General features: G+C 40.5%; 1 protein-coding gene across 11 annotated transcripts in view; it reads left to right on the forward strand.

The window, feature by feature from the left end:
• The window catches only part of LOC122563525 (oxidation resistance protein 1), a 116,431-nt gene that overhangs the window by 79,579 nt on the left and 21,303 nt on the right, over positions 1-15,549 (forward strand). For all 11 annotated transcript variants that reach the window (XM_087976752.1, XM_087976742.1, XM_087976746.1 and 8 more), the window contains one exon: positions 852-1,020. In XM_087976752.1, coding sequence (XP_087832878.1) covers positions 852-1,020 — 169 coding nt within the window. The remainder of the gene's footprint in view (positions 1-851; positions 1,021-15,549) is intronic.

Consider the following 15,549-nt stretch of genomic DNA (forward strand, 5'->3'; position numbering starts at 1 on the left):
AGAATTTCTTCTTACGTTCAGCAATCAGGAGATGCCACTGATATCTTTCACAAGGACTCATGTAACCTCACATGATGAAGTGACCCCAGCACAAGATGTTTGAATCTCTCCTGAAATCAGCTTCAGTCCGAGCAGTGCTGGTTCTGATTTCTAGTAACTGAGCACTGACACCAGAAACACCTCTATCGATTACAATGTCCACTTACTGGAAGAAGAGGAGAGTGAAATATTCTCCTACCTCTGTGCTGTGCAGACATCATCCTATATTTCAACTGCTGTAATTACTACAGGCTAAACTACTCTCATTCTTAGCTAGTCGTATTTCAGCCTGCCCAATTCCACACATAACCCTACAGCATGAATCTGGTTTGGCCAGTGCTTCTTTCTGCCTTCAGAACCTGATTAAGTTGTAGAAATTACATCTGAGTTTCCATATCCCAGTTACTGCAATTGTTATTTGTGGGTTGTATTGAAGGAGAAAGGCAGAAGGCAAAAAACACTGAAGACATCAAGAGTAGATGCTCTCTGCAAAAATGATTGTTTGACTATTAAGTGAAAAGCCCAACTTATCATTGATGATTATTTTGATTGGTGTGAATATGTTGTGGTCGGTGTTAAAGCTGTTACTGTGATTAGCCCTTCTGCTTTCCCTTTAAGCTGGTGATGTGCTTTCAATGTCATTGATAAGTAATGTAATTAGAATTGCAGGTTTATGTTCGTGTTCAAAATATGTTTGCAAAAGCATTGTGCATCCATGGTCTACTCATTAAAATACAATTGTGTGTTTATATCCTTTCATCCTAAAATGTATAATTTAATGAATAGCTATTGTAAATCATCTTTTATTGCAGATCTACATCACTCAGATGATGAGGAAGACAAATTTCGATTGATGTTTTTGTGTCTGAAAGTCAGACTTCCCAAGAAAGGGAGAAATCTATTTCAGTTTGGATCAACCACATCTGAGGATATGAGCCAGAATGAATCCAAAGAATACTGGTTTGCAATGACTCAGGAAAAGTGAGTTCATAGCTGGGAATGCAATTCCTCAACAGAACTAACAAAATCTATTGTTTATGCTCTCCACACATAACTATCATATGTTAAGTATTAGTCAGTTGCATTCTCTTACATATAATATAGATTATTATAGGAAATCCTAACCAGCAGTTGGATACGATTTAGAACATAGAACAGTACAGCACAGTACAGGCCCTTTGGCCCACGATGTTGTGCCAAGTATTTATCGTAATCTAAGATCAACCTAACCTACACACCCCTCAATTTACTGCCGTCCATGTGCTTGTCCAGCAGTCGCTTAAATGTCCCTAATGTCTCTGACGCTACTACCACTGCTGGCAGTGCATTCCACACACCCACCACTCTCTGCGTAAAGAACTTACCTCTGACATCCCTCTTTACCTTCCTCCAATCACCTTAAAATTATGACCTCTCGGAATAGGCATTTCTGCACTGGGAAAAAGTTTCTGGCTATCTACTCCATCTATGCCTCTCATTACCTTGTATACCTCTATCAAGTCACCTCTCTTCTTTCTTCTCTCCAGCATGAAAAGCCCTAGCACCCTCAACCTTTCTTTAAAAGATAAGCCCTCCAATCCAGGCAGCATCCTGGTAAATATCCACTGCACCATACGCCTTTTTAACAACCCTATCAACTTGGGTAGCAACTTTGAGGGATCTATGTACATGGACCCCAAGATCTCACAGTTCCTTCACACTGCCAAGAATCCTGTTTTTAATCCTGTATTCAGCATTCAAATTTGACCTCCCAGAATGAATCACTTAGCATTTATACAGGTTGAACTCCTTTTGTCACTTCTCAGCCCAGCTCTGCAGAAGTGGTGGAGGCTGGTACAATTGCAACATTAAGAGGCATTTGGATGGGTATATGAATAGGAAGGGTTTGGAGGGATATGGGCCGGGTGCTGGCAGGTGGGACTAGATTGGGTTGGGACATCTGGTTGGCATGGACGGGTTGGACCGAAGGGTCTGTTTCCATGCTGTACATCTCTGTGACTCTATGCTTCTATGTTGGAGCCTGCAACAACCCTCGACACTATCTACAACACCACCGACCTTTGTGTCATCAGCTAATTTACTAACCCACCCTTCCACTTCTTCATCCAAATCATTTATAAAAACTACATAGAGCAGAGGCCCAAGAACACCGACCTCCAGGCAGAATACTACAACTCACTGTCTTCTTTCGGCCAGCCAATTCTGTATCCAGACAGCAGAACCTCCCTGTATCCCATACCTCCTAACTTTCTGAACGAACCTACCTTGGGAAATATTATCAAATGCCTTACTGAAATCCACATACACCATATCCACTTCTCGGCCTTCATCAACTTGTCTCATCTCATCCTCAAAGAACTCGTAAGACTTGTGAGGCATGACCTGCCCCTCACAAAGTCATATCTTTAATCAAACTATGTTTTTTCCAAATAGTCATATATCCTATCTGTCAGAATCCTTTCCAATATTTATGCAAATCTTTTTAATAAAATGTCTGAAGCAGCTTTCAATTGCAGAAGGCAAAATAAGAACTAACTGATCTTTCAAGGCAAATTATTTCTGTTGAAGTCATTAGGCATATCCAACAGAACAACAGAATGGGAAATGGAGTTGAGTCCATAGTCAGATCAGCCAGGATCTTATCGAATTGCAGTGCAAGCTTAATGGGCCAAATGGTCTACGCTTGAACCTGTTCCTTATGCTTTAGCTGCTATTTTACTCCAGATTTGTAATCAGTTGGTTGTTTTTCTTTAAAGTGATATTTGTTGTCATACCAATATTTTCTTCTCCTCTGAAAGTATTGATGGACATTGATACATACAGGGGCTACAAGCATTTCACTATCTCAACTTGTAAGAATTTTGCATCTGTGACTCTTAGTTTTGGCAGCTGTTTAACACCATGCAAGTCATCACAGGAGACCCCAATCCTCTTGTCATCTGCCATCCTTGCATGTATACTAGCAACACAGAATCTTCAACTGCAGAGCTTTTCATTTCTTTCTATTCTGCCACAACATTAGACCAGGAATCATCCTTGTGCTGTTCCTAGGCTTTGTGGCTCTCTTACTCACTGTTTGATATGTTGAGCCAGTGGGGAAGCTGGCACATGTGTAAAATGTGCAGTAGTTGCTATATGTTCTTTAGTGCTGAGCACATATGTCACTTCTGTTTTTATGATTAAAAATAGTGTAGGTACTTCAGGTGAAAGCACTGATATCTTCCTTGGGGCCTGGATTCAGGTTCAACCTAGAATGCTTGGATGGATGTCTGCTGCCTCCTAGATAATACAGTTCCTATTAAGTATGAGTCCATTGTATTAAAACACAATGAAGACCAACTAGAAGTCTCACTCAGATCCTAGCCCTCCCCAGTTTACACTGCAATCATTTCAATGGAATCCATTCATCTGGATTATCAACTTTCCAGGGAAAGAAGATTAAGAAATAAGAATTTGTCATTTTTATAAAACAACCTTTTTGATTGGCACCCCATCCACCTCTTTCTCTTGCTTTACCATCTACAATCAGTGGCAATAGTGTGTACCATCTGCAAGATTTACTGCAGTAATGCATCAAGATTCCTTGGACAGCATTTTGCAAACGGCCCGACTGCAGCACATAATACTATCACCTGTAAGTTTCCACCCAAAAGACACATCATTCTTACACTCACCCTGGGTGAACTCCCTTCCCAAAGCACTGCAGATGGTTTTAAACCCAAAGACCACAGCTGTTCAAGAAGGAGGTTGATCACCACCTTCTCAAGTGCAGTTATGGATCTGCAATAAATGATAGCCCTGCCAGCGATACACATAATTCATGATCAAATAAACAAGAGCTTATGTGGCAGAATACTGCTTAAGCTTGATATAGTCAGTTTGATATCACAAAACAAATATTAATTATTATAAAAATCTAAACTCACAATGAACCTTTATCTCTGTTCAGTGACGACCAAGGACATGTGTATCAGAAAAACTCAGTGGATAAGTTTCTTATCTGACTTTCCTCCACTTTGTTTCTCTGTAGATCAAAGTTTACCTTTGTTACCTTGCTGGAGACCTTATTTTCTGAGCAGTAAATATGGACAGTTGCACAATGAAAAAATAAACCTAAAAGAGACAATTTTCTCCCCTCACGAAGATACTAAAGTCATCCTTTATCCATGACTTTGCTTCATGTCTGAGCCCCTGTGGATGAAAAAGAATTTCCTCAAAATCCTTCTACCTATCATTTTAAGTCAATGTCCCTTTGTCACTGACCTGTCTGGTAAGATAAATAGACCCTCCCCATCCACTTTATCCAGGTCCCTCACAATTTTCTATCTTTGAATCAAATCTCTCCTCAGCCTGTTCCAAGCAGCTTAATAACAGTGTATCCAATCTTGCCTCTAAGCTTTATTTTTTGAGAAATAAAAAAAAAACTAAGCATCCACCTTTCTTGGGTTTTTCAGTATTTTCCCAGTCCTAGCAATATCCATGCCATGCCATATGTTGAAATAATTTTGGCAGGTTTATCATACAGAATCTAGCAACTATGTACTTTATGCAGAGCTGCGAAAATGCAAGTTTGTGCTTTTCTAGTTAAAGAGCTTCTCAGTTGAGAATACATAAGCATCCTACAAAAAAGACTACAATGGCCAAAAATAAATTCCTTTTCATCCTATTGGCTCCACATACGCTACAGGAACTCACCAAGGTTCCTTCAACAGTACATTTGATCTCTAACAGCTAGAAGGGCAGTAACTGCAGAGAACAGCATCACCAGCAACTTTTTCTCTAAATCACAGACCACAGTTCCTTAACTGTTGCTGGGCCAAACTCCTGGAACTGCAATCCTAACAAGACTGTGGGTGAACCTTCAAGAAGGCAGCTCACCACTACTTTCTCAAGAGTCAAAAAGTGTGGCACTGGAAATGCACAGCAGGTCAGGCAGCATCTGAGGAGCAGGAGAATCGGTGTTTCGGACATGAGCCCTTCATCAGGAATGTGATCTGCTGTGCTTTTCCAGCACCATGCTTTTCGAATCTGACTCTCCAGCATCTGCAGTCCTCACTTTCTCCTACTACTTTTTCAAGGCCAATAAATGTTGGCCTTTCCAGCAATACTCCTAACACATTGTAAAAAATATTGTACTGTGGGGTATTTCTGTTTGTTCTGTATATTATCATGTTAAAATTTCGATTCTGGATAAGGTTTTTCATCATTTCACACCATGGTGTGCTGTATGGCTCTATGGTGATCCCTGAACTTCATTGATCGGTAACTAAGTGGTTAGATGAATACAATCCAATTAATGCATCTTTCTTGCAGATTCAGAACATCTTGGATGAAGTTCTTAATTTGTGTTCATGTGGAACACAAATGCATGTGGAACTCTTGATAATGCTTACAGTTGGGATTATGCAATGCATTTATGAAATTTTGAGAAGGTTTGTAGCTCTGGTTGAGGTTCTGGATGTAAGTTTGCTCACTGAGCTGAAAGGTTCGTTTTCAAACATTTCATCACCATACTAGGTAACATCATGAGTGAGCCTCCGGTGAAGCACTGGTGTTAGTGATTGGCTTTCTATTTATGTGTTTAGGTTTCCTTGGGTTGGTGATGTCATTTGCTGTGGTGATGTCATGTCCTGTTCTTTTTCTCAGTGGGTGGTAAATGTGTTTGTTAATAGAATTCCAGTTGGAATGCCATGCTTCTAGGAATTCTCGTGTGTGTCACTGTTTGGCTTCTGTTGTCCCAGTCGAAGTGGTGTCCTTCCTCATCAGTATATAAGGATACTAGTGAGTGTGCGTCTTGTCGTTTTGTGGCTAGTTGACGTTCATGTATCCTGGTGGCTAGTTTTCTGCCTGTTGTCCAATGTAGTGTTTGTTACAGTTCTTGCAAGGTATTATGTAAATGATATTAGTTTTGCTTGTTGTCAGTATAGGGTCTTTCAGTTTCATTACCTGCTGTTTTAGTGTGTTGGTGGGTTTGTGGGCTACCATGATGCCAAGAGGTCTGAGTAGTCTGGCAGTTATTTCCAACATGTCTTTGATGTAGGGGAGAGTTGCTAGGGTTTCTGGACGTGTTTTGTCTGCTTGTTTGGGTTTGTTGCTGAGAAATCGGCAGATTGGGTTCATTGGGTACCCGTTCTTTTTTAATACACTGTATAGGTAATGATTCTCTGCTCTTTGTAATTCCTGTGTGCTGCAGTGTGTGGGGACTCGTTGAAATAATGTTCTAATGCAGCTTCGTTTGTGGTTGTTGGGCTGATTGCTTCTGTAGTTCAGTATTTGGTCCGTATGTGTTGTTTTCCTGTAGACACTGGTTTGAAGTTCCCCATTGGCTGTTTGCTCTACTGTGACATCTAGGAATGGCAGTTTGTTGTTGCTTTCCTCCTCTTATGTGGATTTTATGCCAGTAAGGGTATTATTGATGGTCTTAAAGGTTTCCTCTAATTTGTTTCATTTAATGTTGACAAAGGTGTAATCTACGTAGCGGACCCAAAGTTTGGGTTGGATGGTTGGCAGAACTGTTTGTTCAAGTCTCTGCATTACTGCCTCTGCTTAAAACCCTGATATCTGAAATCCCATGGGTGTTCCGTTGGTTTGTCTGTAGGTTTTGTTATTGAAAGTGAAGTGGGTGATAAGACATAGGTCCACTAGCTTGACGATGTTGTCCTTGTGGTGAAGTTGGTGGTGCTTGGTGTATGTTGGTGTATGGGTTCTTAGCAGAAGCAGTAATGCAGAGACTCGAACAAACAGCTCTGCCAATCATCCAACTTTGGGTCTGCTACGTGGATGACACCTTTGTCATCACTAAATAAAACAAACTGGCATAAAATTCACTAAAGAGGAGGAAAACAACAACAAACTGCCATTCCTAGATGTTGCAGTAGAGCGAACAGCCAATAGGAACTTCAAACCAACGTCTACAGGAAAACAACAAATACTGACCAAATACTGAAGCACAGAAGCAATCATCCCAACACCCACAAATGAACTGCATTAGAATATTATTTCAACGAGCCACTACATAGTGCAGCACACAGGAACTACGAAGAGCAGAGGAAAATCACCTATACAGAATATTCAAAGAAAACGGTACCCAATGAACACAATCTGCCGATTTTTCAGCAACAAACCCAAACAAGCAGTCAAAATGCATCCAGAAACCCTAGCAACTCTCCCCTACATCAAAGACATCTAGGAAATGACTGCCAAACACTCAGACCTCTTGGCATCATGGTAGCCCACAAACTGATCAACACACTAAAACAGCAGCTAATGAACTTGAAAGACCCTATACAGACAACAAGCAAAACTAATGTCATTTACACAATATCTTGCAAGAACTGTAACAAACACTACATTGGACAAACAGGCAGAAAACTAGCCACCAGGATACATGAACATCAACAAGCCACAAAAAGACATGACCTACTCTCACTAGTATTCTTACATATAGATGAGGAAGGACACCACTTCGACTGGGACAATACATCCATCCTAGGATAAGCCCAAAAGAGACATACAATGAGAATTCCTAAAAGCATGGCATTCCTAGAACTCTATCAACAAACACATTGAGTTAGACCCCATCTACCACCCTCTGAGAAAAAGAACAGGAAATGATGTCCCCATAGGAAAGTACATCACCAACCCAAGGAAAACTAAACACATAATTAGAAAGCGGGTCACAAACACCAGTGCTTCACTGGTGGCTCACTGATGTTGTTACCTAGTATGGTGACAAAATGTCTGAAAACGAACCTTCCAGCTCAGCGAGAAACATACATCTATAAATGTTTATTGTATTGGCATGATACCGAATATATAACTGCCCTTAAAAGATAGGGCATTTACATCCGAATGCTCCCTATTCAAAACAATCCTCTATTCGATACAACTACAATGTATACCTCTAGACAGAATGTTCAAAAACTGAAAATTCTGAGAATAGAGTGAGCCAGAATTCACATCTGGCTTGGGCATATCTCCTGTCAATTCAGGAAGCACTTTTTCTACAGACAGCGTAGTAAGAATCTGGAACTCTCCAGGAAAATTGGAGAGTTCAAGATTAAAACTGTTAGATGTTTGTTGTTTAAAGACAACTGCATATATAGAGCAAAAGTGGTTAAATGGAATAGAGGCACAAACACACTATGATCTAATTAAATAACAAGGAACACTCCTGTTCCTTATATTCTGGGGACTCCTCTGGCACATTTCTAGTGTAGTTACTAATAGTAAGCCAGTAAATGGAACTGAACCCAGTTTCACCAGGATTTCACCTCATGGAAAAGAAGTCTGAAAATTCTAGTGAGACAGACGGATCTTTCCCCCACACTCAGTGTGTCAAGGAACAGTTTCTGCAGGAGTCCTCTGACTTCCCTGAGAAATTTCACTCAGTACACCACTTCATAGATCAAGAGAACTCATTTCTGCTTGGAACTGCTGTGGATTCAATCAAGGCCCAGTCAATGCCTCATGCAAATGATATTGATTATTATCCGAAGAGGTACAGTCAGCCAGCAATGCCTATTTCCCACAAGTGAATAAAAACATTAAATTAACATTTGAGACCTCAGTGATGATTGTCTGTGCCCTTTTGCGAGCTACTCTAGGCTCAGCTACATATGGCATACTTGGGGTTATGAGCCACGGTCAATGTAAAATCCACCACATTTTCAATGGCAATGATGGAACAGCCAGAACTTTGAGGAACTACAGTTATTTACAAGTGGAAGATCCTTCAGGAAGAGGACTTGTGTTTCCTTTAAACACATATGGGAAAGATGATGAGAAACCACTTCATATTGTTTTCCCTAATTGCATGGTTCATTGAAGTTGAACAAAGTAGGCTCTACTGAGCAACTAAAGAGGAAATCGTAGGCCCACCAGGTATGAAGAAATGAGCAGTGAACCTGCCCTCGGGCAGATGACAGATGCTACTATTAAAGGTCTACTTGGATCCAAAAAGGAAAATTTTCCCAACGTAACATATTCCATTTCATAAGTGCCTACATCATTAACAGTAGAATGACAGGACAGCAAATTGATATGTAAAGCGTGCAGCAAAGGCCGATGTTGCTGATGGACTCTTCCATATGCAGGCTGACTGGCTGCCTGAAGGATGATGATGACCCTGACCCGGGCATTTGGAGCAACTTTGTATTTTTATATGTAGCTGCAACTCAGGCTCATTAAACCACAATTCATCAGCAGAAAATTACATATGTGCCTTTAATAGGCCAGAACAAAATGAAAAGGGAAGAGGAAAAACTGTACGTAAAAGCCTGAGAAATTTAACTGATGTTCTTTGTAGAGAAGACAAAATCATGGGGCCCAAAATATAAGATGGTCTCTAAGTCCTGGAGTGGCTTGATTGGAAAATTCTTTATCCAGGCAATTAACTCACCATCAGAGTATTTGAGGCAACTAACATAGATGCGTTTTGGGAAAGCTGGATAAAAAAATGAGGGATAAAGGATAGTTCTTGTTTGGATGGAGTTTGAAACCAATGGATCACAATTATAAAAACTTCCAATTTGTTTGATAAGTATTGCAGCCTATGATAAAGTTAAAAAATCACACAACACCAGGTTATAGTCCAACAGGTTTAATTGGAAGCACACTAGCTTTCGGAGCACTGCTCCTTCATCAGGTTCAATCACCTGATGAAGGAGCGTCGCTCCGAAAGCTAGTGCTTCCAATTAAACCTGTTGGACTATAACCTGGTGTTGTGTGATTTTTAATTTTGTACACCCCAGTCCAACACTGGCATCTCCAAATCAAGCATATAATGATGCTTCCATTTACTCCATGCCTACAAATATTTATCCCAAAATTGTCACTACTTGCAGTTTCTATGCGTTTAGCAATAGAATAAGAACCTACTCCCCCCGCGCCTCCCCCCGCCAACCCCAAAAGAGGAGTTTTGTGCCTTCAGAAACACGGTTGCAGTTTGTTCACTTGCTGACTCCAACACCATCTGTGTACTTCAGACTAACCCTGTGAAATAAATAATGCAAAATAAGTTCACAGAATGGAGTCCTTACTCATTCACAAATGCGATATATCATTACCAGTTGATAGCATTTGCCAATGTCACTGTTCAACAAAAGTCAATATTTAAAGAAAATAAGAGGCAGAATGAAACAAAAGAAATCATGATAATAAAAATGGTAATCCAGTTTAACTAATACTTTGAAAAGTAAGGGCAGACAATTATGTTAGCTGTTTAAACAGATGTGGTAATTTGACATTGTGATGAGCAATTCTGGTTGAGGATAGCCTTTTTGTTTGTACTTTACCTGTTGGTGCAAACTGCACTAAGTTTGCACAAAATAATTAACAGCATCACATTTCAATTGCCTGAACCATTTCCTTTTGAAAATGCTTTAGGGTTATGATGTAAAGACAACAATCTCTCTCTCAATGTCAACAAAACGAAAGAGCTGGTCCCTCAACTTCAGGAAGTGGAGTGGAGGACCCGCGCCTGTCTGTATAAATGGTGCTGAGGCAGATGGTTGAGAGCTTCAGGTTCCTCAGAGTAAATATCACTAACAAACTATTCTAGTCCATCCACGTCAACACTATAGTGAAGAATGCACACCAACACCCCTACCTCCCCAGAAAACTGTTGTGTGTCTTAGAGGGAACCAGCAGTAATGGTGGTGCCTGTTTGCCCACGTCATGGTAGAGGACACAGATTTGGAAAGTGTTTTTCAAGGATGAGATGCTGTAGTATACACAATGCTGCCATTGTGCATTGATGATGAAATTAGTGAATGTTGAATGTGATGGATGGAGTGCTGTTCAAGCAGACTGTTTTTCCTGGTTCAACTTGCATGTTGTTGAAGCTATATGCATCCAGGCAAGTGGAACATATTCCACAAAGCATCAGACCCCTGACATATATATTCCCTCTCATTTTTCTGACCACTGTGTAGACCTCTGAGATCATGAATGGCTGTTTCCAAAGCCAGAAATCATTGCACTAGCGTTAGGGTTAGTGCTGATAGGTATACATGGAACTTCTGAGCATCTATACAACTACATAGTTTAGAGGGAATATTGCTCCTAATTGGTGCCTTATCAATGGTGGACCAGCTTTGAGGGCTTACATGCCTTGACAGGGTAGATGCTAGATGAATGTTGTCCATGGTTGTGAGTTAGAACAAGGCGGGGTCACAGTCTCAGAATAAAAGGTTGGTCATTTAGGACAGAGGTGGGGAAAGTTCTTTTTTAATCAAAGGATTGTGAATTTTTGGAATTCTTTGTCCAGAAAACTGGAGACTCATCCATTGAGCATGCCCATTACAGAAGTTGATAGAATTTTGACAAAGAAAGTCGAGAGAAATGGAAATAGTCTGGGTTGATGGCCTCATGACAGAAATCCACTCCTGATCTTATTGATACCTGAAGCAGAGTCACAAGACTGAGTAGCCTATTCCTGCTCCTATTTCTTATGCTCCTATATTCACAAGCCGAATCATTATCAATGACCCTCTGCTGGAAAAGCATATATTCACTTATCAGATGAACCCAGTTAAAAATCACACAACACTAGGTTATAGTCCAATAGGTTTAATTGGAAGCACACTAGCTTTCGGAGCGACGCTCCTTCAAAACTCACACCTGGTGTTGTGTGATTTTTAACTTTGTACACCCCAGATGAACCCAGTATTGGACCTGAAGGTGATGTAGCAAAGATTGAATAGCCTTGAGAGTTTTGACTGACTTAGCTTATGGGTGAAGAATGGTCAATTCAGTGAGGTATACAGTGGGATCATCAGTCCCATGGATTATTGTCTCAGCAGGACTGCAAGAGTGAACACAAGAAAACAGGGGAAATAAACAGTGGAGTAAACTTTCAGTCTCTACCTGACAACAAAATCAGGAAAACTTATTTTGTAGTTGATGTGCACTAGTAATGGGTGGGAGGCAACCTCAGAATGGTAATCAGCAAATACCTGTACCATAAACGATATATATCTCTATTGTAATTCAGATTTTTGGGAATGAAGATTAACATCACTTTATCTTTTTCATTTCAAATGATTGCAGGTGACCTCATGAGAACTGCTTTGGAAGAGTAACTGAGATAAATCAAGTGTAAATTCTGTGACTTAACGTCAATAAAGGTTGAATCATTAACTCAGGTTATATCAATGATACACTGAGATTTAAATGTGTACTTTAACTCCCTCACAATGACCAACCCAAACTTGTTCAATCTAAGATTTTAAGCTGCATCATGTGAAGCCAGTTCACACAGTGCAGGATTTGGATATCCCAGGGAAACAGCAACTTGCAATTAGACTGTACCTTTTAATAGTAAAAAAAAAATTCACTTTGTAGATATGAATGCGCCAAACATGTACCTAACGAGGAATGAAAAGTTCAAGCAGGATAACAAAAAAAAAGTATTTTGAGGTTTTTTTTCTAAGAAGCAGAGGGACAAAAAGACTGAGGTAGGCCTCATTTACACTACACGTCTAAGTTCTATTCCTTCTTCCAAACCATGCCATTCTGAGTTTCCCCTGTCTTCTCCACAAGAATGTACCTATGTAAAAATAATGTTATAATACTTACATATTTTCATGTGAGACAACTTCCATATTTCAGCAGAAAGATTCACCTGTACTGTAAAGTCACCACAGTCCCAGAGGATCACAGGGCTACTATCTCATCTGAGAGAAAGAGAAGGAGAGAGAGACAACTGACTATGAGTTTGACCTGAGGGTCACCATGCCTCTGACGAGGGGCATGGTTGAGAAGTTGGGTTCTTCAGGGCAACCTCAGCTGAAGAGGGAACCAAACCTGTGCTGTTGGCATCACTCTGCATCGCAAACCAGTCATCCAGCCACTGAACTAACCAACCCCTAACGAGCCAATTGACCTTAGCTCAATAGGCTGGATGAGTGGTTTACAATGCAGAGTGACACCAACAGTGTGGGTTCAATTGCCACACCAGCTGAGTTTGCCACAAAGGTCACACCTTCTCGACTTTTCCCCTTGCCTGAGGTATGGCAACCCTCAGGTTAAACCACTACTAGTCACCTCTCTCTAATGAAAGAGCAGTTCTCTGGGACTAGGGCAACTTTTACCTCACCTGTAAAAAAGAAAAAAAAATTAGAGGAAGAGATTTGAAACAAAAGTATTTAATATTTATAAATTACAAATTTCAGCCAACTTATAAATTGGGAGCCAGCAATGTTCCTGCTGAATTTTGTTTAGAGTATAAGGTTTTCGAATATTTAAAACAAAGCATCTCCCTTAACTTTGTTTTTTTTCCCATAACAAAAATTAAGCTTCAAAGGTTGGCCAGTTAGACTACACCTAACATGAAACAAATGAGGATTTAGAGGAGCCTCACGCATGTTAGTGCTCGGTTCCTCCATGGTAGCTACTGCAGTCTCAGAGCTCGCAACCCCAAGATTCGGGCTTATGATTCCAATAGTACCCAGTCATTAATGTACATTTGTCTTGTCAATTTGAACATTATTTATGGAAATTTAACAGAAGGATACATGTCATTTCATTTTTCACACCAAATGTTTGTGTTTTTTGATTACAGTAGAGGTCAAAGTTTCCTGTGCTTAAACAAGAGAGACTACAGTAGGATGAGGGAGGAGTTGACTAAAGTAGACTGGAAGCAAAGACTTTTTGGTGGGACAGTTGACGAGCAGTGGAGAACCTTCAAAGCAATTTTTCAACATGCTCAGCAAAAGTATAACAGGAAGGACTATAAGAAAAGAGGTAATCTGCCATGGGTGTCTAAGGAAAAAAGCGAAGGCACACAAAGTGGCCAAGATCAGCAGGAAATTAGAAGATTGGGAAAGCTTTAAAGGTCAACAGAAAGCCACAGAAAATAGCAATAAAGAAAAGTCAGAGAGAACATGAGAAAAAATCTAGCACAGACTTTAAAGACAGATAGAGTCATAGAGATGTACAGCATGGAAACAGACCCTTCGGTCCAACCCATCCATGCCGACCAGATATCTCAACCCAATCTAGTCCCACCTGCCAGCACCCGGCCCATATCCCTCAAAACCCTTCCTATTCATATACCCATCCAAATATCTCTTAAATATTGCAATTGTACCAGCCTCCACCACTTCCTCTGGCAGCTCATTCCATACACATACCACTCTCTGTGTGAAAAAGTTGCCCCGTAGGTCTCTTTTATATCTTTCCCTCTCACCCTAAACCTACGCCCTCTAATTCTGGACTCCCCGACCCAATGGAAAAGACTTGGAAAACAGCAAATGTGACACCACTGTTTAAAAAGGGCAGTAGACAAAAGATGGGGAATTATTGAAAATGTTAAGTTAACTTCGGTAGTGGGGAAGTTGCTGGAGTCTGTTATCAAGGAAGAAATAGTAAGGCATCCAGACAGAAATTGTCCCATTGGGTAGATGCAGCATGGGTTCATGAAGGGCAAGTCATGTTTAACAAATCTTTTGGAATTCTATGAAGATATTACCAGCACGTTGGACAACGGGGACCCAGTAATGTGGTGTACCTAGAGTTCCAAAAGGCCTTTAAAAAGGTACCACACAAGATGTCTCTGCATAAGATAAAAATGCATGGCGTTACGGGTAAAGTATTAGCATGGGTAGAGGATTGGTTAACTAACAGGAAGCAAAAAGTGGAGATAAATGAGTCCTATTCTGGTTAGCAATCAGAGACTAGTGGTGTGCCTTTGGGATCAGTGTTGGGACCGCAATTATTCACAATTTACATAGGTGATTTGGGATTAGGGACCACATGTAATGTGTCAAAATTTGCAGATGACATTAAGATGAGTGGCGCAGCAAAGTGTGTGGAGCACTGAAACTTTGCAGAGGAACATAGATACTTTAAGTGAGTGGGCAAAAGTCTGATAGATGGAATACAATGTTACTAAATGTGATGTCATCCATTTTGTTAGGAGTAACAGTAAAAAGGACTGTTACTTGAATGGTAAAATGTTGCAGCATGCTGCTGTGCAGAGGGACCTTGTGCATGAGTCGCAGAAGGTTGGTCTGCAGGTACAGCAGGTAATTAGGAAGGCAAATGGAATTTTGTCCTTCATTGCTAAAGGGATTGAATTTAAAAGCAGGGAGGTTATGTTGCAGCTATAAAGGGTTCTGGTGAGGCCATACCTGTAGTACTGCATGCAGTTTTGGTCTCCCTATTTGAGGAAGGATGTACTGACACTGGAGGGTGTGCAGAGGAGGTTTACTAGTTTGATTCCAGAGTTGAGGGAGTTGGCTTATGAGGAGAGACTGAGTAGACTGGGATTATATTCATTGGAGTTTAGAAAAATGAGTGGGGATCTTATAGAAATGTATAAAATTGTGAAGCAAATAGATGAGATAGAAATAGAGAGGATGTTTCCACTGGTGGGTGAAACTAGGACACAAGGGCATAGCCTCAGAATTAAGGAGGAGCAGATTTAGGACCGAATTGAGAAGGAACTTCTTCACCCAGAGGGTTGTGAATCTATGGAATTCCCTGCCCAGTGAAGTAGTTGACAAT

The sequence above is a fragment of the Chiloscyllium plagiosum genome, unplaced genomic scaffold, assembly GCF_037043375.1.
Source record: "Chiloscyllium plagiosum isolate Xiang-an unplaced genomic scaffold, Cpla_swu_hap1 HiC_scaffold_30, whole genome shotgun sequence".
In the NCBI taxonomy this organism is placed as follows: Eukaryota; Metazoa; Chordata; class Chondrichthyes; order Orectolobiformes; family Hemiscylliidae; genus Chiloscyllium; species Chiloscyllium plagiosum.